The following is a 25,317-nucleotide window of genomic DNA, read 5'->3' as shown; positions in this document are numbered from 1 at the left end:
AGGTGTAGCACACTGGATAACAATTGCCTCCTTTGCGGAGTCTAGTGAAAAGGCTAATTTTCAACAGAATTCTGAAGACTTAGACAAGAAAATAAGCTACTTGAGGAAAATAATTATATCTCGTTACCATATTCTGTCTGTGCTCAGTGGTGCTGGTGACTGTCCTGTGCCAATATTTCTGTTAAGGGATGTTAAAAAGGCTGCTGCTTCTGGTGGCTCTGAGATGTGGGGATTTCTCTGGGAAGCCCAGCCAAGTGCATGTGAGGACCTCGAGGTCTGTCTGTCCCAGACTGATGGATGCAGAGCTCTTCTGTGTGTGCTTTCAACCAGTAACGAAGCTGAGTGTGTATCCCAGAGACAGACACGTGTACAAAGAGGGTGCTAATTTGGCCAGCTGTGGAGGCTAACAAGGCACTGCCTTTGTCAGGACCCATGTGTAGCACCAGCTCATGTAAACAGCAAGCCCCCTTTGCCATAATGCAGGCCTCCTACCTGCCTTTCAGCTAGTCCAGCTTGATGCGTGCTAGCAAATAGATGCACACGTTCTTCTCAAGCACTCCCATACTTGCAGAACCCTCAAATATCAGCATGGGCCCTCTGCCCATCTAACATCTTTGCTCAGACTCTGGGCCTTCTACTTGACACACACGTGGTTAGGGGAAAGCACGCAGGCATGCATTCACGCAAGCACAACTGCACGGACACAGTTAAGGGAAAATGCAGTGCTCTAGCCCAGGTGCGCAGGTGCTCTGACCTGTGGTCCTGCTCCAGTGACTGATGCTAGAACCCTTTCTTGCTGCAGTTGCTGGCAACAGATGCAGGAGCTTCTGTTACCTGAAGTCTCCTGCCAGTTGATGGCCCCAACTTGCCTCTTGTGTTTCCCGTTGCTGTCACCTACACTTCATAGCACTTGCACAGGATAGTTAGATTACACAGAAAGATAGTTAAGAAGGGATTTAATAAGAAAATAGACAGACTGCAGTGACCAAGCAAGGCTGCTGTCTGCAAACTGCTTACACACATTTGGACCTTTATATATATATTTGGACCTTCTCCTAAACGTTTCTTAGTAAATTTTGTATAGGGCCACAAGCCCCCTCAGGTATCCCAAATCCTTACATTTGTCTTGTCTTCCCCTTATCAGTTAAAAAGTCCAGGTGGATCCTCTCCACTTACATCTGTACTCTTCTAATGGCCCATCAGTTAATGACTGGAGGCTTTAGGTCTTGGTCTTTGCCCCAGTAATCCCTTCTGGGGGTTGTGTGTGTGTTTTGTTTATCGCTTTCGTTGATGCTCATTGACTCCCCTTGAACTGAAGAAATCCTTGATCTGAAACCTTTAATGAAACAGATGCTCTCACGTTCCACATGTTGTTACAGCTTTCCTCTACCTTCTTGACACTGAAGTTCTGTTTTATGTAAAAGTAATTATAATGACTCTTACAATCCAGCTTTTTTTTTTTTTTAAGTAAAAGAGTACTTTGCATATTCTGCAGTGAATTTTCATTTAAAATAGAACTGTTGTTCTTTACTTCGGTTACCATATCACTAGTGCCTTAATATTTGAAATTATAGAAAATGCACCTAGCAAATTTTTTCTTGCAAGTTCTGTACACTTTAGTGTACCCTGAAGATATTTTGCAGGTGATATCTTAATTTGGACATGGAAGATAAAGTAGCGCTTAAAACATAGTGTTTCTTCTAAGAGTTATGGCCAAATAGTGTGATTGAAATACGCAATTTACTGTTCTTGATTGTTACTGTTTTCCATATTACCAGACTATTCAGAAATAACTTATGCTGGTAGTCATCTATTTTTAAATAGGCAGATTTGTCAGGGATTTCATGTAGATATTGTAAATAATGTTTTTAATTGTCCTTCTGAAATATTGGGAATCTGTTGTTAATCTGATAGTTTATTTCCCTTGAAAGGAAGTCATTGCTTGCTTTATCATTCATGCCGAGTAAATTGTACTGAGGGATAAAAAAGTGTGGAAGTTGAGAATTTTGCAGGCAATCCAGAAAATACTTCAGATATTGATGAAAGCAGCAATCCAGGTCTGCCCACTGCCAATCTTCATCATGTGGCCAAATGACGCATGAGTGGAAAAACGCAGTTTTGACGTGATACGAACAGATTTTTTCCAACTGTTTTTTATGTTTTGTTTTAAGTTGCTCTAGCAGATACTTCAAAAGTTTAAGACAATCTTTCCTGTTAAATAAAAAAGAATTGATTAAGTATTTCCTACATAGTCAGTTCCAGATATCTAAGATGCACCTTATTCATGAAGGCAATAAAAATGCTCTTACTGTAACAGAATAATATTTTCAATAATGTTTTGTATAAAACCTGAAAGTAAAAGTGCAGTAATAGGCTAGATAGTCCTAGAAGTACTGCATATGAATTTATGTAATCCTAACTATGAAGTATTTCTACCTTAAGAAGTAGGGTTTTTGCATGAACCTAATTTTCTCTGGCATCCATAGCAACACAGAAGTAGAAAGTGCTGGTCAGCAGTGTGCTCAGCAGCATAGTCTGCCTGCTGCAGATACCACTAGATGTGATGTGAACTTGGACTGCTGGAGGTTAAAGCTGCCCTTTTTGCTTTAGACTGAAGGGAATATGGCCACATTCCTGTGGTATGATAATCAGTAAGATGGAGAGGTGTAGTTTTATACACTGGTAGGCAGGGGCAGAGCATGTCTGATAATATTCAAAAAGCAAAAATAAAGGATTATGTATCAGTTGTTACTCTTGTTGACTTTCTCCGTTTAATTGGATCTGGTATTGAATCAAGTAAACTGGAGAAGTTGTTTTAAGTATACTCTGTACAAGATGTGTTTTTGTTCTTCCTGTGGAACCCAGTATTAGTGAAAAATAGTATTTATTGATCCTGATCCCACTCAACCATTCTTCTCTTGCCATCATTTAAAACCATCATTTAAAAATTGCCTTGGTAGGAAATGTAATTTGTTCCCAAAGCACAGAAAGCTGAGTCATCTATTTGAGCTAATTTTTCTAAATAGGACTAGGTTTAGGAAAGAGTACCTGAGAAATCACATCAGGGTACTTTGTAAGCCAAATTTGGAGCCTAAACCTGCAATGTAACCTGCTTCCATCACTCATTGACTGCATGGAATTCAGACATATTCAGAGAGGCATGAAAGTTTGTACTACTGTCTACTGTAGAATAGAGATGCAAGAATGAGGCTTTTAAGCACTAATTCTCGCTCCCTTTTATGAGTTTAATTACTCTTATAACAAATTCTTCTTAATTTAAATGTTAAACTGAAACAGTGCCTAGATAGTATTATGACTCAAACAAGCTTAAAATAAAATATTCATATGAAATACCAACCTACAACATTTTACTCCATCAGATTCACAACATGTCTTTGTGCTGCCGTGGTTTGTCATAATTTGCTTTTCAATATGTGAAAAAGACAGTCGCCAAGTGTTTCCTAAAGTGTTGAGTAGAAGATCGTTAAATTGAAACGCAGTCGTAGTATTGCTGTCTATAACTAACAAAAAAGACATTTTTAATTTGATTTTAGAATATCAGCAATTTCTTTGTACTCTTAAAAAGAAATATTAATTCAGCAAAGACTGTAACTAATTAGTTCCTCCTTAATTCCCCTGCCACTCTACGCAATCACAATTGGACTGTTTTAATATAGGGCAGAGTTAATCATTTGACTGCTCTAACTATATTCCCTTTCTTAAGGATGTTTGGATTCACTTTGAAATTAAGCTTAATTCTGAATTTCCCTGCATTTGCTGAACATAATTTGGGGGCTGAACATAATCCACAGAAATTACTACTTCAAATTTTGTTCTGTATTATCAGCCTTACCATTTAACCTTTTTTTTTTTTTTTTGAATAAACAAATCTTGATGATTGGTATAAATTTCTAATTACTGTGCTTTTAATATGTTCATGAGCTTGTCTTAGGTAATTCTTAAAGCATTCCTTTTGTTCTTCTGTTCATGTTTCTGAAAGAAAAAATCAATATAGCTCAGCTCACTTTTTTTGTAAACCAACAATTATGTTTGTCTTTCTCACATAAGTTAGACTGTTTATCTCCCCCATTTTTTTAGTTACTATTTACATTTCATTTTCACTGGAAGAGACAGCCCAGCAGAGCAGTAATGACCTTTATTTGGCATTGTATGAAATGGCTATGCTAATTAAAAAAATACCAAGCTGCCTCAACTCTTTTTGCTAAAATAGACTATTCTCATAATCCAGCGTCAAGCTGGGGTGGTTTCTACAAACTGATGTAGGCATGTAGTGAGTGTTATCTGAACAAAAGTTACATATTAGTGATACAGTGTTTCTCATTAAGCTCCAGTGGTATCTTGACAGAAAAGTGTAAATACTCTTTGTAGAGTACTCTGTGTAGAATACTCTGTGTAGAAGTATGTGATTTGGGACTGTGTGAACAGACCCATTTAGAGGGATGTTCTTTTGGCTTTTTAGAAATCATAAATTCTTACAAAGCAGAGGAGTGGATATTGCTGTTAAGTACACCACTATCATAGGGAAGATCCATATTCGTGTGTCAGTCAATATAAAATAATGCTGTTAGGAATGGATAGTATACCGTCTGGCACAGCAGTTTTGTTTTTAGGTTTCAGTACAAGTTGAGCAATGTCACAAATCTGATGTTTTAAAGAAGGTTTTCAGTTGTCTTTCATTTGGAAGTGTCAGGATAAAATAAAGATCTGTACCCTGAAGACACAGTAATAAATAGAATGTGGATGCCCATTTTATAGCAGTTGTAAGCAATCAAGTTGAAGAAAAGGTATGTCACAACATAGGCTTATTGTCTGTATTTGAGATACCTCTTAACACTTTTTCTTCTTTGTTTTGTTTGGCTACTAAATAAAGCTTTTCATTTCTGAAGTCTCTCCTGACTTTTCTTCCTAGCCATTGTTCAATAGGAAGGCCATTCTTTGTGCTAGGAGGCCAGCTGTGCTGAACTTCTAAAGCCAAGATGATGTCCACTGAGATTTCTGCTGGAGGCTTTTTGATCTGAAGTGTTATTGCAGGGCTTCCAGCCTTTTTTCTTGTCACGGTTACTTCCGTATCTGGTAACAAAAAAGAAATTGATCTTTTCTCATATTGGAAGAAACATTTTTTTGAAGACTATTAAGATTTTTACTTAATGAGAATTTATATCTGTCAAAGGAAATAGCTAGGTGCAATCACTGACACACTATCCTGTAGGATTAGTGAAATGATTACTTCCGCATTAATATTTTATTAAAATACATGCTTTTAAATAAAAGATTAAGGATTATGGAGGAGTTCTACCCTAAAATAAGGAACACTTGTTGAGTTGATGTATTTACGTGACTGCCTGTATTCCTGAATCTAAGTGAGAGGCTGTCTGTAGACAGTGTTTTCTAATGAGTTGCTTTCTGTGGAAAACATGAAAAATGAAGACATCGTCACAAAGTTTCTCAAGACTTTCCAGAAAAAGAGCAATATACTGAAAGTGCACAAACATAGGTAATTCATAAAAGAATGCTCTTGCTACCAAAAAGGTAGATAGCTCTCTGCGTAAGGCAGATGCGTTCAGGCCACTTAGAAAGTAACAAACATGGGACTGTTATCCTCTGTTAATACTGAACTGTGAATGACAGAATAGCTGAGCTTGGAAGGGACCTTTGGAGATCATCTAGTCGAACTCCCCTGCTCAAGCAGGGTCACCTAGAGCATGTTAGACAGGGTTGCATCCAGGTGGGCTTTGAATATCTCTAGAGAAGGAGACTCCACAACCTCTCTCGGCAACCTGTGCCAGGGCTCTGTCACTCTCACAGGAAAGAAGTTCTTCCGTTTGTTCAGGCGGAACTTCCTGTGTTTCAGTTTGTCTGTTGCCTTGTGTCCTGTCACGTGGCGCCACTGAAAAGAGTTCGGCTCCATCTCCTTAACACCCTCTCTTAAAATATCTGTATACAACAATAAGGTCCCTTCTCAGTCTTCTCCAGGTTAAACAGGCCCAGCTTTTGCAGCCGTTCCTCATAGGGCAGATGCTTCAGCCCTCTGATTGTCTTCGTAGCCCTCTGCTGGATTCTCTCCTGTAGCTCCATGTCTCTCTTGTACTGGGCAACCCAGAACTGGACACAGGACTCGAGATGAGGCCTCACCAGGGCTAAGCAGAGGGTAGGATCACCTTCTTTGACTTGTTGGCAACAGTCTTCCTAATGCACCCCAGGAGAGCATTGGCCTTCCTGGCCACAAGGGCACATTGCTGGCTCATGGACAACTTGTCATCCACCAGCACTCCCAGGTCCTCTGCAGGCCTGCTTTCCATGTGGTCTTTCCCCAACCTGCATTGATGCATGGAGTTATTCCTCCCTAGGTGCAGGACTATGCACTTGCTCTTGCTTATGAGATTCCTCTCCACTCAGCTCTCCAGCATACCCAGGTCTCTCTGAATGGCAGCACAGCCCTCAGGTGGATCACCACTCCTCCCAGCTTGGGATCATCAGCAAACTTGCTGAGGAGGCACTCCGTCCCCTCATCCAGGTCACTGATGAAAAAGTTGAACAGGATGGGACCCAGTACTGAGCCCTGGGGGACAGCACTAGCCACAGGCCTCCAACTGGACTCCACACCACTGATGACGACCCTCTGAGCTCTGCCTTCCAGCCAGTTCTTAATCCACTCACTGTCCACTCATCTAACCCACCCTTCCTGAGCTTCTCTAGGAGGATGTTATGGGAGACAGTGTCAAAAGCCTTGCTGAAGTCAAGGTACACAACGCCCACTGCTCTCCCCTCACCCTGGGAACGACCCAGCCAGTCATTCCATCACAGAAGGCTATGAAGTTGGTTAAGCACAATTTCCCCTTGGTGAATCCATGCGGACTACCTCTGATCATCTTTTTCTCCATATACTTAGAGATGACATCCAAAATGAGCTGTTCCATCCCCTTTCCAGGGATGGAAGTGAGGCTGACTGGCCTGTAGTTGCCTGGGTCATCCTTCTTGCCCCTTTTTTTGAAGACAAGTGACATCATTGGCTTTTTTCCAGTCCTCAGGCACCTCTCCAGTTCTCCAGGACCTTTCAAAGATGATACAACAACATCTGCCAGCTCCCTCAGTACCTGTGGCATCCAGGCCCGTGGATTTGTGGATTTCAGGCTTGCCCAGAGGATCTCTAATCCTATCCTCCTCAACCAAAGGAAAGTCTTCCCTTCTCCAGACTCTCCCTTGCCTCCAGGCTCTAGGATTCCTGCGGGCTGCCCTCAGCAGTGAAGACTGAAGCAAAGAAGGCATTCAGTAATTCTGCCTTCTCTGTATCCCTTGTCACCAGGGCCCCCTCCCTATTCAGCAGTGGGCCCACATTTTCCCTAGTCCTCCTCTTGCTACTGATGTATTTGAAGAAGCCATTCTTGCTGTCCCTGACATCTCTTGCCAGATTTAATTCCAAATGCACCTTAGGCTTCCTCGTTGCATCCCTATATACTCCATCAACATTCTTATATTCCTCCCAAGTAGCCTGTCCCCTCTTCCACATTCTGTGTACTTTCTTCTTCTGTCTGAGTTTTGGCAGGAGCTCCTTGTTCATCCACGCAGGTCTCCTGCACCGATTTGCTGGGCTCCTTCTCCTTGGAATGCACCGCTTTTGAGTTTGGAGGAAGTGATGCCTGAATACTAGCCAGCTCTGTTGGACCTCCCTTCCTTCTAGGACCCTTACTCATCGGATTTCTCCAAGTAGGTCTTTGAAGAGGCCAAAATTTGCTCTCCTGAGGTCCAGGGTTACAAACCTGCTTATTGCCCTGCTTCCTCCATGCAGGATCCAGAACTCCACCATCTCATGGTCACTGCAGCCAAGGCTGCCCCTAACCTTCGCATCTCCAACCAGTCCTTCTTTGTTGGATAGTGCAGGGTCCAGCAGGACACCCCTTCTCATTGGCTCCTCTGCCACCTGTGTCAAAAAGTTATCATCTGCAGTAGCCTCCTGGACTATTTGTGCCTAGCTGTGTTGTCCTTCCAGCAGATAGCAGGGTAGTTGAAGTCCCCCATGAAAACCAGGGCCTATGATTATGAGGCTGCTTCAAGCTGTTTGTAGACCTTTGTAGAAGGTCTCATCGACTTCCTCTTCCTGATGAGGTGGCCTGTAGCAGACACCCACAACAGTGTCCCCCATGTTAGCCTGCCCTTTAACCATCCCCCTTAAGCTCTCAGCCGGCTCTTCATCCACCCTTAGGCAGAGCTCAATACATTGCAGTTGCTCTCTCACATAAAGAGCAACTCCACCACCTCACCTTCCTGGCCTGTCTTTCCTAAAAAGCACATAGCCATCCATGGCAGCATTCCAGTCATGCGAGCTATCCCACCATGCCTCTGCAACTGCAATGAGATCATGGCCCTGAGACCACACACAGATCTCCAGTTCCTACTGTTTATTCCCCATGCTGCATGCATTGGTGTACAGGCATTTCACAGAGGTGCATGCAGGCTTCCCAGGAGGGGTGCAAGGGGATCCCCCATAGCCATGTCTCATATGCACATCCCCAGCTGCAGGCACGTGCTGGAAGCCTCCCGACTTCAGCTGTGTTTTGTTGACTACCCTGTCCTTATAACCCTCCCCTTCCCCAATCCTTCATAGTTTAAAGCCCTCTTTACCAGGCTGGCCAACCTGTTGGCAGAGACACATGTGCTTCACTTAATGAGGTGAATCCCATTTCTCCCTGTCAGTTGCTGATCTTCAGACACCTGTCCCATGATCATAGAAACCAAAACCCTCTTGCTGACATCAGCAGCGCAGACAGTTGTTAACTTGGAAAATCCATCTACTCCTTCTCCTATCCTTCCTCCTCATTGACAGGATTGAGAAGATCACTTGGGCTTGCAGACCCTTGACCACCATGTCCAGAGCTCTGAAATCCTGCTCGATTGTTTCCAATTTGTCCTTGGTGTAATTAACACGCACGTGAAAGAGCAGTAGAAGGTACTAATCTGACATGTGGACAAGCCTTGGCAGTCTTTCAATGACATCTTGTATACAAATTGCTGTCAAGCATCTTGTATACAAGTTGCTGGCAAGCAGCAAACCTCTCTAGACAAGAGCTCTGGTCGGCAGATAGGTGCTTCTGTCCCCCACAGCAGGGAGTCACCTACGACAATCATTTATCGCTTCTTCCAAGTGTTCCTGCAAGGCACAGTGTCTGATGGTCCAGTTGCTTCCCCTGAAGCCATGTGCAGCTCCTCCTCATCTTGGAGGGCGCTAAGCCAATTCTTCAACTGCAAGTGCAGGTCTTCAGGAGGAGTAGGGGCCTTTCTCCTCCCACGAGATGTGACCAGTTTCCAGCCCCTTTCTACAGTGTAGTGATGTGCTGTTTCACTTGGCACAGAGCCCTCCAGCAACTCCTCTGCTGTGAGGGACTGGGCTCCTAGAGCAGTATAGTCTCCAAGAATGCCTTGTCTATCTCCTCATCTTCACGGCAGGAGAGCTGACTGTCAGTCCAGGCCTCATGGAGAGGCCCCAAGCACCCCCTGCAGCCCGAGACCTGTAGAGCTGCATCTGCTGTCAGGTGGTGTGTATGGGTCGAAGCTTCCGATATAGCTGATGCAGCAACTCCAAGAGCTACAGACGAGCATGTCATGACCATGTTTGTGGAAGTGGGCACCACTAAGACCGCAAACAAAGATGCCTTCTTGCATCTTCCTGTGTACTTTCTGCGCTAACTGCTGCCTCTGTTCAAACCACTGCATTTGTTTGCTGAATATTGTTTTCACGTAGAAAGAGGATTGCATAACAGATCATTGTATTAACTGCATAACATAATTACCTCTGATGTGTTTGTGGTGATTCTTAGAACAAGAACAAACATGAGGTAAGGAGGGAGAGTTCCTTGCCTTTTTAACTATGTTGGATTGGGGGAAAAATAGATTTCATCAACAACAAAGCAATGCATATGTGCAGTTTGATTGGATTTTTAGCATTCCTAGGTGAAACTTGTTCACTCAGTACTTACTTTTTATGTTTTTTACTTCTTCTTTAATAATTTTTCTTAGTGCTTCAAGCATTTTTAAGGCTGATAACTTTCCATCTTCATCTAAAAACTTACTCAAATACTTTTCTTTTGGATTTCTTTTGAATGTTAGATAATAAAACGCTCCAGTGCCATCGCACTCATCAAGCTGAAGTCGTGTAACAGGCATTGTAAGCATGATGTCAAACTCATTTGGTTCAGATATCTGCAAAGCACAAGAATACAGTATCGAGCACAAGAATACAGTATCGAATGTGCAGTTTAGATTTTATCTGTGCAGTTCAGGCTTAACCCTTTTAATGTTTTCATCCCGGTTTAGGTTTTATCTACAAGTGCCTTGGGATATTTCCCATGTCTGGCGTGGAATGAGCTTATTTCTGTGGATTTCTATTAAAGCAGACTGGTGTGCATTTAAGTGGAGAAGAGCAATCTACTGGTAACAGTTCCTCTCTCACTTTTTCAATGTCTTGGTTTTTAAGAGCTGTAAGATTCTTACTGTTCTGTGTAATGCATAAATTCTGATCTTTGCCAGTCTTCCTTTTGCATGTAGGAATCAGCTGTGTGGAAAAAAATGCATTGCTGTGCCTGAAACTGGTACAAGATGTCCTGAATGTTTCATCTTTTGGACTGAGCCGGAACCAGAAATTATTACTATTGCTAGTGCTCCTGCTTTTTGCAAAAGTGGCAAAGTTGAACTCTGAGCTATCAAAACATCTATAAACAAGATAGAAACCCAGTGCCTCTTACACGGTGCTGAGAAAGAGCAGCTGTCTCAGGCAGCAGTTGACACTGCTCAGCAGAGATGCAGAGCGTCTTTGATCTTTACCAGCGTGCTGCCTAAAGCCGGGGGCTCGCTGTGATGTTTCAGTGAGTTCTCTTCATATAGTGTTGCTTACTATAGATACGTCTTTTAATAAGTATTTATGTGCAACTGATTTTAACATGGTAAACGTTAAAGCCGTTTCTCATCAGAAACGGCCAACCCCTTTGTACGTAACCTGCAGTTAGTTATGCCTAAGAGAGCAGTGCGCAGCTGCCTCCCTTCGCAGTTGCTTGTCGGGCCCCTTGTCCCGGGGCGCAGCCAGCCAAAGCTCCGTTTTCCACCTCACCTTGCTGCGGCACTGGCCGGTCCCCCCACCCCGAGTGCCCGGCTGGCCGCGGGGCCGGGGCGGCGCGGCCAGGCCGTCACCCACCTTGACGTGCTCGTAGTAGCTGCCGGCGCTGAACCTCTCGAGGGAGCCGAAGCTGCCCTCCCTGCTGCGGATAGCCTGCAGGAGCTGCGTGACCACCTGGTTCACCAGCCTCGACGCCTCCGACACGTCCTGCCGGTCCAGGCTGAGCTGCGACAGCACCTCCCGCAGCCGCAGGGCGCCCGCCGCCGGCCGCTGGGGCGCGGCTCCCGCCGCGGGGCAGGCGGCCCCGGCGGCGGCGCCCCCCGCGCCGGGCCCCGCCGCTCGCCGCCGGGCCGCCCTGGGCTGGGGAGCGGGCGGCTCCGCTCCGTCGGTAGCGGCTGCCGTCTCCGCGGCGCGGGCTCGGCCGCCGCGGACCGGGCCGCTCTCGCTGGCGGCGGCGCCCTGCCCCGCGAGGGAGCCCTCTCGGGCGGCGGGTCCGCTTCGGCGGGGCGCGTGGCCGCCGGGGCGGCCCCGGGAGGCGCCGCCGGCTCTCACCGCCGCCCCCCTGCCCCGGCCGCTGGCGGCGCGCTGCGGGACCGCCCCCCGCTCGCCGCTCGCCCCTCGGCCGCCTGCGCCCTCCATGGCGGCAGCGCCGCTCTCCCCGCCCGCGCCGCGCAAAGCGCAAAGCGCTTCCCGCCTCGCGCGGCCGCCGTTCCTCTTCCAGGCAGCGCGACGCCCGCCCGGGAAACGAAACCACCCCCAGGGCGGCGGGGCCGGGCGCGGCGCCCCCGCGCCCTCCTCCTCCCGCCCGCCCGCCGGGCGCGGCCGCGCGAGAGCATCGCCGCTGACCCGGCGGGACCGCCGCGCCGCGCCGCCCCTGCGGCCGCCAACGGCCGCCGGCCTCGCCCCTCCAGCCGGCGGGCGCCGAGCAGACGAGACGGGGGGGCTTGCGCGCCCTCTGCTTCCGGTTCCGCCTGGCGGCGCGGGGACAGGCCGAAGGCGGGGGGGGGGAACCGTTGCCGCGAGTGGGCGCCATGTTGCTGCGCCGCTACTGGCGCCGCTTGGCGCTGCCGCCGTGGCCCGGGCAGCGGCGGCGCGCGGGCGGCGGCGCCGCAGGAGACGAGGAGGCGGCGGCGGCACCGCGCTACGACGTGGTGGTGATCGGCGGGGGCCATGCGGGCACGGAGGCGGCGGCGGCGGCCGCTCGCGGCGGGGCCCGCACGCTGCTGCTCACGCACAGGATCGGCACCATCGGTAGCGCGGGGAGCGGGGCCGGGCGGCGGCGGCGGGGCTTCCCGCACCGCCACCGGGACCGGCCGCGGGGCCTGGCGGCTCTGGGCCGGGGGTGAAGGGTCTGCGTGTGCCCTGCTGTCTAGGGGAGATGTCCTGCAACCCCTCCTTCGGCGGCATCGGGAAGGGGCACCTCATGCGGGAGGTGGACGCCCTGGACGGCTTGTGCGGCCGCATCTGCGACCGGTCGGGGGTGCACTACAAAGTGCTGAACCGGTGCAAGGGGCCGGCAGTGTGGGGGCTCCGCGCGCAGATCGACCGGCAGCTCTACAAGGGCAACATGCAGGTGAGAGCGGCGGCGCTGGCAGGAGCAAACAGCAGCAATGCGGCTGGTGGTAATGTGGTGGTCTGCAAAACGGCACAGTGTCTGCAAGAAGTTGGTGAGGTTTCCCATGCGGGGAGTAGGATGCTGCTGCCTTGCAGTGTTGCAAGCACTGCATGGTTGGATGCAGAGAAACAAGTAGACTTGACAGCTGAATTTGCTGTATGTGTCATCAGCTCCTGTTTCTGCCGCACAGCGCCGTAATGGGAACTGGGACCTGCTTTCTGCAGCTGAGGTGGAGAGGCGTTAGAAAGTGTTGGGCAGAAGGAGCTCAAGTGCAGAGGGGCTTTGAGGTCACTGTACTCAAGGATACATCACCCCTATATAGGGATATTGAGTCTGGTAAAAGCAGTAGCTACTATTAGATGAGGATCAGGGGTGCAGAGTAGAAGTATTCTAAGAGAAAATCAGGAGCAGGAGTTGATGTAAAACATGTTTCTACTTGTAGGGATTTGTTTGAGCAGGAGTATTAGAATTAATAAATTACTCAAATCTGAAGTATGAGGGTAAACAATAGAGGATGGCACTTTTTTTGTTGACATGTTTCCATCAGCACAAGACACATCTCTGGTGCTTTCACATGGTGAAAGTTGTGGCTCAGTAGAGTTAAAGTCTTTAAACTTTTATATACAAGTCAGATTATGTGCTCTAATAGTTTATTTTGATCTTATACTCCATCTGTGTATTAAGTTTTGCTTAATAGATCGGGGATTGTTAGAGTAACTGAGTGTCTGAGTATCACAGATTCTGCCAAATGACCTCATAAGGAGGGAAGAGGGCAACAGGTGTTTTGGAAATCAGGAAAGACTGAGATTACCAGACATATCAGTACTTCCTAGATGTTTGCAGTAACTCTTTTTATGACAGAAAGAAATCCTTAATACACCACTGCTGACAGTTCACGAGGCATCTGTGGAGGATCTTCTCCTGGCAGAACCAGAACCAGATCATCCTGGAAAATGCCAAGTCACAGGAGTCATTCTGGGTATGTACTAATAATCAGTGAGTACCTTCAATTACTTTGTACTACAAGCAGCCTTTGGGGTAAACTTGGATTGATTAGATATCGGAAAACTACGTAGGTTTTATTTCCTGTAGATCGGTGATTCTGAATTCCATTCTTTCTTATATATTTGGTAGGAACATGCTGCAGACAACATTGTATTCCTTTTATTAGCAGACTCATGCTTTGTTACCACTTGCTATTCTAGCAAGCCAGCTTTCCCAGAGAAAATACCTGGTTAGGAATTGTTCTCAGGAAGGGGTGTTCTGTATTAGCTGTAAAATACCTAGGGAAATACGAAAAGTATGGAAGTAATTATACATGCTGCTTATTACAGTGACTGCTACTAATACTTTTAGTGTGGAAATGTGGATTTTGTCAAATGTTAAAAGATTAATAAACATTCAGTGGAGTGTATTAGGCCAGTTCTAGAAAGAAGCACCAAAGTGCCAGGGCTTGGTTGATACTAAAATATATCCATGTCTGAAAACTTTGCTGTTTCAGGGGATGGGAGCAGAGTGCATGCTGGGAGTGTCATCCTGACCACTGGTACGTTTTTGAGGGGAATGGTTGTCATCGGACGAGAGATGCATCCGGCTGGGCGGCTCGGAGATCAGCCAGCCATTGGGCTGGCCCAGACTCTGGAGAAACTGGGATTTGCTGTGGGTAGGCTAAAGACTGGGACACCGCCCCGACTCACCAAAGATACGATTGACTTCAGTGGTCTGGAGAAACGTACAGCTGACAACCCTCCTGTGCCGTTCAGCTTCCTCAGCAAGGCTGTGTGGATCAAGGTGGGATAGCAAACATCAAATGCACCTATAGCCAGGTAGTGAATCAAGGGGAGTGCTTCTGGGACTGTCTTGCCCTGAATCAATCAGGGAGAAGGTATAAGGGATTTGCATGGCTGGGAAAGTGAGCTGGGTGGTATTCATATTTAGGATTTCTTATTTTTCAAATATAAAATATAAAAGATGCAAGGGAAAAATCTGTTTGTTTTCTTTAAAAGCAAACACATTTCCTCTCACTTCTCAACTTGAGAACCAGACTTTCTGTACCTTTACAATGAGAATTACCTGAAGTATGATGCTGTTAATGATGGTGTTGTTCATGCGCTGGGTACATTCCTGGTTATACAAAATATTTCTATCGTTAGACTTGTTTGCTGGTTAGCTCTAAAATAAGAGAATAAAATGTTGAAAACTGAAATTGTTAATACTTTCAACTTGTAAAGAGAAAAGATAGTTATTCACAGGGCTCTGAAATAGCATATTAACATCAACTTAAACAGGTGTAGAGGAAACTGAATTTTCACAAGAAAAACTTGAAAAATGAGTAGCATTCTTATCTAATGTAGTTAAACAGCACAGAATTAAGTACTAGAAGGAAATTTTCCGCAGAGCATATAGGAATTTTAATTACTTATAATAATAAGGCCATGAGAAGAGTATCATTTGGTTCTCAGTATTTGTAGAAAAGGTTTGGAAGAGTTGAAGTGCAATGGTAGTACTATTTTGAATATTAGTCTGCTGTGGTTTTTTTTTTTTCTTCATTTCAGAAGAAACAGTGAAATGCTTGACACTTTTTATTTTCTGGACTCTTCCATGTTAATTGTAGGGTTTTGAGAGATTTGCTTTATCTCCACCAAACTCTCCTATTGCTGTTACAGGATCAGTACTTACCCACTTACTTCAGAACTTCGAGTTTTTATGGTTAATTTGAATGCTGTGATACCATCTCTGCTTTAATAAGAATGCCAATCCTGTAGTTACAAAAACTGCATAGATTAGAACCTGAATTCTGGACTTCCAAGCTGTATTTTTCTGTTTTTGATCTTTGGGGCATGCTGCTGAAGCTTTCCTAATGGTGTTCTGTATGTACGGTGGGTATGACCGAACTACCCAACTCTCAAGGAATTGAGAGCCAGCTATCATTAAAAGCCCTTGGAGATCCTCGGAGCAGAGTTGTTCCATAAGTGCAGAGCATTGTGTCTGGATTAACCTAGAGAGTTTTGTCTTCTTTCAGCCAGAAGATCAGCTGCCATGTTACCTGACTCACACTAGCATCAAAGCTCAGCAAATTATCCAGGATAACCTTCACCTGAATGACCATGTAAGGGAGACGACAAAGGGGCCCCGGTGAGTAGGTGGCATCACTCAAGGCTCTTAATGTCGTGAGCTGACAGTGTGTCTGAAATTGGCAGAATCTTCCCTGCTTTGCTTCTGGAAAGTCACCTTTTCTCCAAGTCAGATGGTGCTTATGGTTATTTCTTGTTGCAGGTACTGTCCTTCTCTTGAATCTAAGGTTCTGCGCTTCCCAAACCGCAGACATCAGGTGTGGTTGGAGCCTGAAGGCTTGGAGTCCAATGTCATTTACCCACAAGGCACGTCAATGACACTGCCACCTGAACTCCAGGAGCAGGTGATCAAATCCATCCCGGGCTTGGAGAAAGCCACAATGTTGCAGCCAGGTGAGAAGGAAGAGTAGTTCTAAATCTGCTTAGTTGCCAGTCAGTAAAAAGCCTTTGTTTAAAGCATGACAAAATAAAATAAATATTAAACAGAATTAATTCTTGGATCCAGAGATTTTTACTTGGTTGTTTTTAAATTGTAAATAAAAACTGGTAACCTAGTCACTGTGCCTGACTGATTGCTTTTCTTGATAAATAGGGACATTCAGAACCCCTCCCATAATATCTTCTCGTTTGTTACAGGCTATGGGGTACAGTATGATTTTCTGGATCCCCGTCAACTGACTGCTTCTCTCGAGTCTCGTCTTGTTCAACGACTCTTCTTTGCAGGACAGATAAATGGCACTACGGGCTATGAAGAAGCTGCAGCTCAGGTGGGTAAATCTGGGAGTATATAAGAGATACTACTTTGGCATTCATCCATGATGTGGAGGCTCATGTTGTGCTTATGAGATGTTCTTATTTAATGGTTTCAGACTTGCCCAAAACGTGCTTGCACTTTAGTATCTGCAGTTGCTGCTGCTATTGAGATTGCAGTAACAGGAGTAATTGTAAGCACTGCCAAATATTGCAGCCTGGAGACTGCAAGGGATATGACTAAAAACACATGGGAACAGCCTTTTGTCGTATCAGCAATGTCCGAAAAGATCTTCAGACAGCTGCAGTTACCACAAGGAAGAAACTGTCTGGACTGCTAGCACTGACCGTTGTTTTGCAAGACACACAAGTCTTTGGAGGCAGGTGTGCTCATATTTTAGCTGTGAAGGAACTGATAAATCTATTTTGTTTGTTTTCTGCCTGCCCAGGGCATGATTGCTGGGATCAATGCTTGCCTACGGGTTCATGGCAAGCCCCCTTTCATTGTCAGTCGCACTGAGGGCTACATTGGTGTCCTGATCGATGATCTCACCACTTTGGGCACCAGTGAGCCATACCGGATGTTCACCAGCCGTGTGGAGTTCCGTATGTCCCTCCGACCTGACAATGCTGATGCCAGGCTCACGCAAAGAGGTATTTTCCTGTGATGGCACTTCATAATGAACAGCCCTACCTAGCTGTAGACCTTTGTGTTGTGTGCTCTCTACCTCTGCAGGTTTTGAGGAAGCTGGATGTGTGTCTGAGGAGCGACATAATCAAACGATTAAGATGAGGGCTGCTTTAAAGGATGGAATTGCAACATTGAAGTCCCTTCAGTTCAGTGTATCCAAATGGTCCCAGTTAATACCAGAAGTTCCCATTAGCAGCAGTCGAAAGTCACCTGTCAGGTATAGGATACAGCTGAAACTTTCTTGTCTGACCTAAGTTTGCTTTTGGAGATCTGCTGTGAAACTGGTACCTCTTGTCCACCTTGTTCTCTGAAACTGTCAGTACTTACCAGGTGGATTATAGCTTGATCCCCTTCAGGGGGCAGATGCCTCATCCTTAGCTATAGAAGAAACATAGTATTGGTGTTTTTCTCATGCTGCATCTCCTGGCTTGACACAGTGTCTCAAGGCGAGGGTATACTCCACTAGCCAGTCGGTTCATCCCGAGGTGAGGATATACTACACTGTCCCAGTTGGTTCTTGCTGCCCATATTGAGAGTGTTACAAAGTGGCAGCTGTGGGTCAGTGTCAGATGGTGGTTATTCTTGGACACTATGGCCCTTGCTTTCCTTACCCATCTTCCTCGCCTTCTTTTTTTCTGTTTTAAGTCGGTGACTGAGATCTCACTGACTCAGTCTGTTTGAAAGGTTCCCCTTGACACTGTAATTTAGTCACTCTTTCCTTGCTGTTTTCTTATGCTAAAGAGCCTTCCTCCAAGAACTGAACTGCCCTTCTGTGTAGGGAGATGAGCTTGGCTCACCAGTTGTTAGGGCCTGTGCTGAGATGTTAAGAAGTTTGAGCTGGGAATAACTGTAAATCTGTTATACAAGTGAGACTCCTTCCTACAGTATTAGCTTACTATTGTTTTCCACAGTGCATTTGACATCCTTCGATATCCGGAGGCCAACATGGAGATTCTAGCAAAGGCTATCCCAGAGTCCCTGGGAAAGCTTGTTCAGTGGAGAGAACTGGCAGAGAGGTTGAAAATAGAAGGTAGAGTACAAGTGCTATGATCCTCTAATCAGATTTGTGTAGAGCTTGTGCAGTAAGGGGGGAGAGCCAACCCATTTATTCCTCCGGGTTTGTGTTGTTTTTTACTGAAGTGGAGTATTGTATCAGAGAGCATGCATCTGTTATCGTAGCCACAGCCCTACTCAGGCACCAGTGTTTCTCTCTTGTGGTGCAGGAGCAATTAAGTATTTGTACTCACTCCTGTTTTTTTTTCCTCTATATTCCTCTGTCAGAGAGGCTGTCCTCTCCTGGAATGAGAGAAAAAGCCAACCTGTGCCTTAATTCCTATAATAAATTAAGAGATATGACTTATTCCAAATTAGTGATGTCAATGAGGTTCTTTAGCTGGCACCTTCCTTTAGATAGTTTTGATCAGTTTTGACAGTCCCACTAGAACTGCTCATTTTGCTTCCAAAAATTCCTGCAAATGACCAGTTTCTTGTGAACATCTGTATCTTCTTTTGTTTCCCTGATCCTCCGTTACAGCTGCTTACGAGTGGTGCGTAGTCAATCAGCAGCAGGAAATAGAAGAAGTGCGTCAGGATGAAGCGCTCCGACTGCCAGAGGACCTAGATTACTTTGCCATTGATGCATCTCTGTCAACAGAAGTGCGAGAGAAACTGGACTCTAACCGTCCCCAGACGGTAAGACGTTGGGCCAGAGCATCAGTTGAATACTGATAAAGCCCATCCATGTCTTCCCATGGGACATGGAGGGGTGAGGAGAACTGGGGAGAGGAATTTATGCTGATTTTGATTTCATTTCTCACTAGCTTCAGAGTGAAGTTTATTGTTGATTATCTTGTTTCTGTTTCCATACACAGATTGGTGCAGTGAGCCGCATCCCTGGAATTACACCAGCTGCTATTCTTAACCTGCTAAGGTTTGTGAAGACCAATTGCCAGAAGACAAATAGAATAAAAGATTTGCCTCAGGCTGACAGATACTTTCCAGGGAAAATGTACTTGGAGAAAGCAAATTCCCAAACACGGATTGCAGCAGAGCTTTCTGAAGACGAGCCAGGGAGTACCATGGTTAAAACACCGTTGTAGAAAAGTGTTTCCATCCTCCCACAATACGTGACAAGATCATCTTTGCTCATAAACCTGTTCCCAGATGAAAAAGATGTTGGCTTGAGCAAAAGCAGTTCTAAGTGTGTCCTACAGCAGTGTTATTGAGTAGAATGAAGATGATGAATGTGCCAGCCTTCTGTAAATGCTCAGGAATATAAATACAATCCATGATATCACCAGTTCAAGTAGAAAGACACAGGAGTTGCTTTTAAAATTCCACTTATTTGGAAGATGCCACATAATCAAGAGCAGTTGAAAAGTGTCTTGAAAGGAGGTTTTGAAAGGGTCCTTTTTCAGTGTAGTAACACTTCCTGTCCCTTCAGAACCCACAGCTATACAAGATGATTTGAGCTGGAAAGCATGCTCCATTGACTTTAGTGCTCACTTAGAGCTGTGCTGTGACTATAACGTTTGTGTGGTATTAGCTAATAGGAGAAACTTGGCTATGAGTGTGTGCGCCACATGAATATTAAAGTTTATATAGCAAACTGATTGAATGTAAACACTGTAGCAGTATTTTTTTTTCCTTATTCTCCATTAAAATAAATACAACTTATCTTCAAACTGGCTGCAGCGCTTGGTTGTGCCCACTAGGAGAAGGTTGTCATGGGTTTATTCTGCTACATAAGCGGAAAACCTCCAAAAGTGATTTTTTTTTTTTAACTTTACACACTGCTTTTGCTTTAGTAGCTATTACACTGCAATGTGTACTTTATATGTAGGTGAAGTTTGATTCTTTTGGACTAATGCAACTTTTTAAAAAATTCGAGTATATCTGAATGAACCATTAAAGATTACTTAATGTCATTATGTCCAACATAGAGGCTGATACAGAATTTAATAGTGTCTGGAGCTAAGTACAACTTATATTCTGTTACAGAACAGAGTGCTTAACATATATTCTGTATTGCAATCTAAAGGGATCTAGGTCTTCACTGTTTACAACAAACTGTTATGGTTATGGAAACCAATAACAGCTCTCTGGTTTAAGCTAATTTTGTGAAGATAAGCTGGTGTGATGGCTATGCTTTGAAGAGGCTATTGACTTTGTAGAGTTGTGATCACAAGTAGTTAGGGTGCAGTAAGTTCAGACAGCTCTGCATTCAGTTCTCTGTTCTGCATCTAGCGTTAGCTGAGTGAATTGCTTTTTCCTGCCCCTTGGGGGTATTTTACAAGTGAAGCAGAGGAGAGAAGCTGTAGAAGCTGCCAAAGAAAGTAAACAGTGGTGGAGAAGACAGATGGGTCACTTCAATTAGAAAGGGTGAGTTATAGCAGGACAGAGTTAACTTAGGGAATTAGCTTTCAAACGAGCACAGCTTGTACAAGCAGTCCTATTGAGGAAGCTGGAAAGTGTATCTCTGCTTTGAGAAGAGCCCTGGCACATCATCTGGTCATAATTCAGATGCACAAGTAATGCACAGAAGTAGTGCGAGATTTGTGACAGAACTGGCAACTGCAGCCGGGGGGGGGGGGGGACTTCAGGCCCAGGTGGGGGTGCTGAGCCGCAGGGTGTGGGGCTGCGAGCTGCTTCAGGAGCCCCAGCCTCACCAGGAGCGGGAGGCCAGGACAGCAGCCACCAAGGCAGTGGGGCCAGTGGTGTCTCCAGTATTTGCCCAGCTGGGCTGCCCAGGCTGCGTCAGCTGCAACCTGTGCTAACAGAATCTGCCCTCTGATAATGCTTTGGGCGGTCGAGTCTTTGTGTGCCATCAAGAAAGACTAAATTCAAGCTGTTTCTGTACAAGAATCAAGGTACTGGATTCTTGCCTGATTTAAGCAGTAGCCTGTTTCTGATGATAGTCACCTTGGTTAAAATAATCTTAACAGTGTACTTGCTATTCAAACACACCTAATGTCTCTTTAAACATTCTCTGAATTGACTGGCCAAACAGGCTTGGGAACAAGTTTTGTTGGAAATTAATGCATCTACTGTTTTGAAATTATGCTCCTGAACTGTTCGGCATATATTTGCTCTGGATGAGTGGTTCCTTTCCTGGCCAGAGAAAGGAGAGTGATCCTCTGTTGACAGAGGCCCTGCCATGCAGCAAGAGGATGGGCAGAACTTACGGATTTGTTTGAGGAATTATCTGCCTTCATGAAAGCCTTTCCCTGTAACTAACTACTGGCTTGTATGAAGCAGTGCTCTAGATGAACAAGCTCTAGATCTGCCCTCGTGTCACAGTGGTTTGGAGAAGATCACGTGTGTCTGCCCCTTTGCATCTGTGACCTATGTTGCTTTCAGCTTTGCTAGCTTGATAAGCAAGCAAGCTTTGCTTACTCAAACCAGCTGAGCTGATCCAGAAGGTTTTATGCTTGTATCTTTCTTCCTTGCATTATTGTGCATTAACTCTGCATTCTGATCATTTGTTAATGTACCTAATCCCATAAAAATCTTAGATACACTTTTTACAGACTGGGAAGTCGTACTGAATTCTTTATCCTCTCACTCTTAAACGGATTGTGCAATCTTGAAATTGCTTCTCCTAGTTCTTTTTTGTCAACAGCCATTTGACAGGAAAACCTTGCTTCCCACAATGTGTGTCTTTAAAGGCTAAACCGTTCGCACCCTGCTATAAAGGTAAGCAGTTGTTCCTCAATCCACAGTGCTGAATGTAGTCCTTTCTGTGCTGCAAAGGCCTTGGTTCTAGTCTCACACAGCAGTGTAAATCAAAGGGATCACTCCACTCAGCTGAGATGCACTCCTGAAAAGGAAGAGCAAAAGGAGGCTTTTGATTTTCTTTAGCAGTTTAATACTACACAGCTGTGGTTTGAGAGTTAGAAAGTGGGGAGGAAGTCAACTCTGGGGTAAAACTGAAGTCAGAGGCACATGGATATACTGCTTTCTGGAAGATCTTTCTTTAGCAACTGCTGTTTTTATCTTTCAGTACAAGGTTGTTCTTCAGCTGCTAGTAAGTGTCCTTGTTAAGAGTGGGTGATCTCTGTTCACGTGTGTGGGTTTATGATCTCTCTGCTTGCTGAAATATAAAATCTGGCATGTGCACAGGTTTGAAGACCGGTTGTTTCTCAACTCTGAGCTGTTTCATGTACATAGGGTTTGTCATAATACTTTATGTTTGTTGAACTCTTCCTGTTTGAGAAGACTTTGAACATTGAGTGAAATCATAGATATAAATAAGTAGCTGCTCTATTTGTTTTCTTAAGAGAACTGAGCACAGAAAGGTTAAACAATTTGTTGTAAATAGCGCGGGCAAATAAGGACATTATGGCATCTTTTTTCCACCACTAACTGCTGGAGACTTGTTATAATGCACAAGGTTTGGCTTTTAAGTGAAGGCAAAGCGCACTTCAAATCTCAAGGTCTCGCTTGGGCAGGCCAGCTGCAAAGGGCAGAAGGAGGAGCTTGTATTTAAGGTCAGTGTCTGCTTGCTTTTCCTTGGCTGTGCTGTCATGTTTTGCACTTTATTCTCCTGTAATCCTCACAGCGTCCAGGGGAGCGTGGAGCGCAGGACACATGGTGAGGTCAGCCTAGCTCACTGCATGGGCTCTTGATGTTTTGGTGTTCCCTGATTTCATACTCTTCTCTCCTCTTGCCCCTTCTCCCCCACCCACCACCCTGGCAGGACACAGGCCTAGTGGTTTTGATGTTTTTTTTTTCTAAGCCAAGTTTCCTCAGATCTGTACCTTCCTACCCTGTACAATATTTTCAAGATACTTGTCTTCCTTTCCTAATGTAGCTTCTCATTCTTACAGTATTTGAACATATCTCCAGCCTGGTTTCCTCCTAGGCTTCCTCTATTTTTTCCTTCCAGGAAGACGAGAGCAAGAGAAAAATAAGAGGACCTTTATGCTAGAAGGCACTAAAAGCTGTTGCCAACTAACCTCTGCTGGTCAGATGGCTCCTGGAATGGTTGCAAGGGTGGCTATGCTAAATGGCTCTCCTTAGTGCCCTGCTTTGCTGCCTCTTCCAGGGTATGCCTTTGTCCCCTAACTGAGTGTTGTCCTTGCACTTTGGCCAGTAATGACCCTCAGTCCCATTCGTTTGAAGTGATTGGGAGTTTATCAGCTTCAACACCTACCTCTAATGTTGTGGTCCTCTACTTGGTGGTAGGTATCTCAAAGTTGCCATTTAGCAGATGCAGGAGGAAGCTACAGTCATCCAGGAGCTGCCTTGTCCGTTGGGAAGGCGCTGACTGCACTTCTTGCTCACCCGCAGGCTGATCCTTCTGCAGCACTCAGAGTCTTTTTTTCAGGTATGCATTAACATCTCTGCATAGCTCCATAGGGCTAGTGAGAAGAAAATGTGGCATTCCTTTCTTGTGCTAACAGTTACTTGATTTCATCTGGAAGGTGGGAGACTTTTACAGCAATTCCTGTTGTGAAACAGGCAGAGAAAATGGGATTGATTCGAGATCTCCTCTTGCTTTAACCACCAGGTGCTTGAGCAAAATGCAGACGGGTTTGTTTTCTTTTTAAACTACTGAGCAGGCTTGTGTGTGTAACCCTGAGGTAGGAGATGGAGTGGATTCAGCTCAGAGGACTTCTGACTCCGCAGGGACCATACGTGACTCTGTTCCCACAAGTGAAGCCTGAGCCTTGGCCTCTGCGCAAAGAAGTCCAGGAGTGGCTAATCTTCTAGCCTAAAAACTGGAGGCTGCAACCCCTTCATCCCCTACCTGGACTTAAATCTAGATCCTTTGGTGGCCTGTGAGATCTCCTTGGTGCACTTAGCTGTGCACCGCAGGCTTGAACAGCTTCAATTGCTGATAATTGCAAACAGGAGAAAGTAGGCACCTTGTTAATTATTTCTTTTTGTGTGTGTGTGAGCATATATATATATAATATATAAAAATATATATTAAAAATATAAATATATATATATATAAATGAAAAATGGAAGTGTTGCTTAATATGGGCCTAGGTGGCAGCAGATCAGCAGAGTCTGAAGCTTTCCTTTAAATAGCTACCAGTTTTCAGCAAATATCTCCTCCCTCTCTTGCTTCCTTCTCTTCACTCCCGGAGTACCATTTCATTGTGGTGTTCATGCACACTGTGACAACAGTGCGGTTTTCCACCACACCTGGAGCAAACCTCTCCTGGAGGGCAGGAGGTGCCCTGTATTGGTCCCTGAGGGGAGCAAACGAGGTTCACAAAAGGCTGAGAAAACGGCCTCTTTTGGAAACTGATGTGGGTTTCCACCACCAGGCTTGGGCTCTTCTGTGCCCAGAAGCTCTCTCCTTCCTGAAGTGCAACTGTTTCACTACCTGCCCAGGGAGTTACAGGAGAAAAGCTAATCCAGTCCAGTGTTACTCCTTGTGGTCACAGTTAATGCTGTGTGTTCTTCCATTTAGCTTTTGATTAGTTATTGTTTAAGGGTTGCAATTTCTGAAGGCCAAATTCCTAAAGTGCAAAACAGCAGCAAATGCAGTCAAACAGCTTGAAGAATTTGAGGACTTAAAAATAGAGGCTGGAGATAGCTTAAACACAGAGTAACGCTATTAGGAATTTGCATTGAAAATAGGGAGTGAAAATTCTTGTAAAAGGGGGCTTTGGATTTATTAGGACAACAGCTGCCTTGAGAAGGACCCCAGAGAGAGAAGTGCTTAAAGGGGCTGGGGTAAGAGAGTGGAGTGGTTCGCAAGCAAGCTGCATTTTTAAATCGAGACACAGAAAGGTGAAAACGAGCCTCGTGAGCTGCCAGGCTGAGGTGGGCCTTGCAAAGGGCGTGAAAGCAACTAGGTAAGTAAGTCGTGTGGGCACCAGCGGCACGAGGCGGGGGGATGCTGGTGTGCTGGAGCCTGCACGTAGCTTGGAGCAAAGCCACCCGGGGTTGCCCCAAGCGCTACTTAGCTGTTCTTAGGGATGGTCTTGTTGAATAGTGGGAATCAAAAGCTGATGATAGGACCAGCGTGTGGAAATGGCCATAATCAAGGCAGCAGCAAAAAAAAGCTCTGGGAGCTTCAGGCACTTGAAAGCCTTGCCTTATG

The 25,317-nt window shown here is 45.4% G+C and overlaps 2 protein-coding genes across 2 annotated transcripts; one reads left to right on the top strand and one right to left on the bottom strand.

The window, feature by feature from the left end:
- Positions 1-939: 939 nt before the first annotated feature.
- Positions 940-11,398, bottom strand: CGAS (cyclic GMP-AMP synthase; the record flags this gene model as incomplete). The annotated part of the gene is made up of 5 exons (XM_062573092.1): positions 940-2,211; positions 3,359-3,461; positions 4,846-5,091; positions 9,993-10,215; positions 11,204-11,398. Coding segments are annotated over 5 exons (1,110 nt in total), but the record flags the coding sequence as incomplete, so codon positions are not given.
- Positions 11,399-12,141: 743 nt separating this feature from the next.
- Positions 12,142-19,939, top strand: MTO1 (mitochondrial tRNA translation optimization 1). Its single transcript, XM_062572850.1, has 12 exons — positions 12,142-12,376; positions 12,499-12,698; positions 13,602-13,719; positions 14,242-14,531; positions 15,763-15,875; positions 16,017-16,207; positions 16,451-16,581; positions 17,014-17,218; positions 17,301-17,472; positions 18,167-18,285; positions 18,790-18,947; positions 19,127-19,939. The coding sequence occupies exons 1-12, from the start codon at positions 12,157-12,159 to the stop codon at positions 19,352-19,354; spliced, it is 2,145 nt and encodes a 714-aa protein (XP_062428834.1). The 5' UTR covers positions 12,142-12,156; the 3' UTR covers positions 19,355-19,939.
- Positions 19,940-25,317: the final 5,378 nt, after the last annotated feature.

This window comes from Rhea pennata, chromosome 3, assembly GCF_028389875.1.
Source record: "Rhea pennata isolate bPtePen1 chromosome 3, bPtePen1.pri, whole genome shotgun sequence".
Taxonomy (NCBI): domain Eukaryota; kingdom Metazoa; phylum Chordata; class Aves; order Rheiformes; family Rheidae; genus Rhea; species Rhea pennata.
The sequence above is the reverse complement of the archived record's forward strand: the minus strand, read 5'-3'. Positions and strand labels throughout refer to the sequence as shown.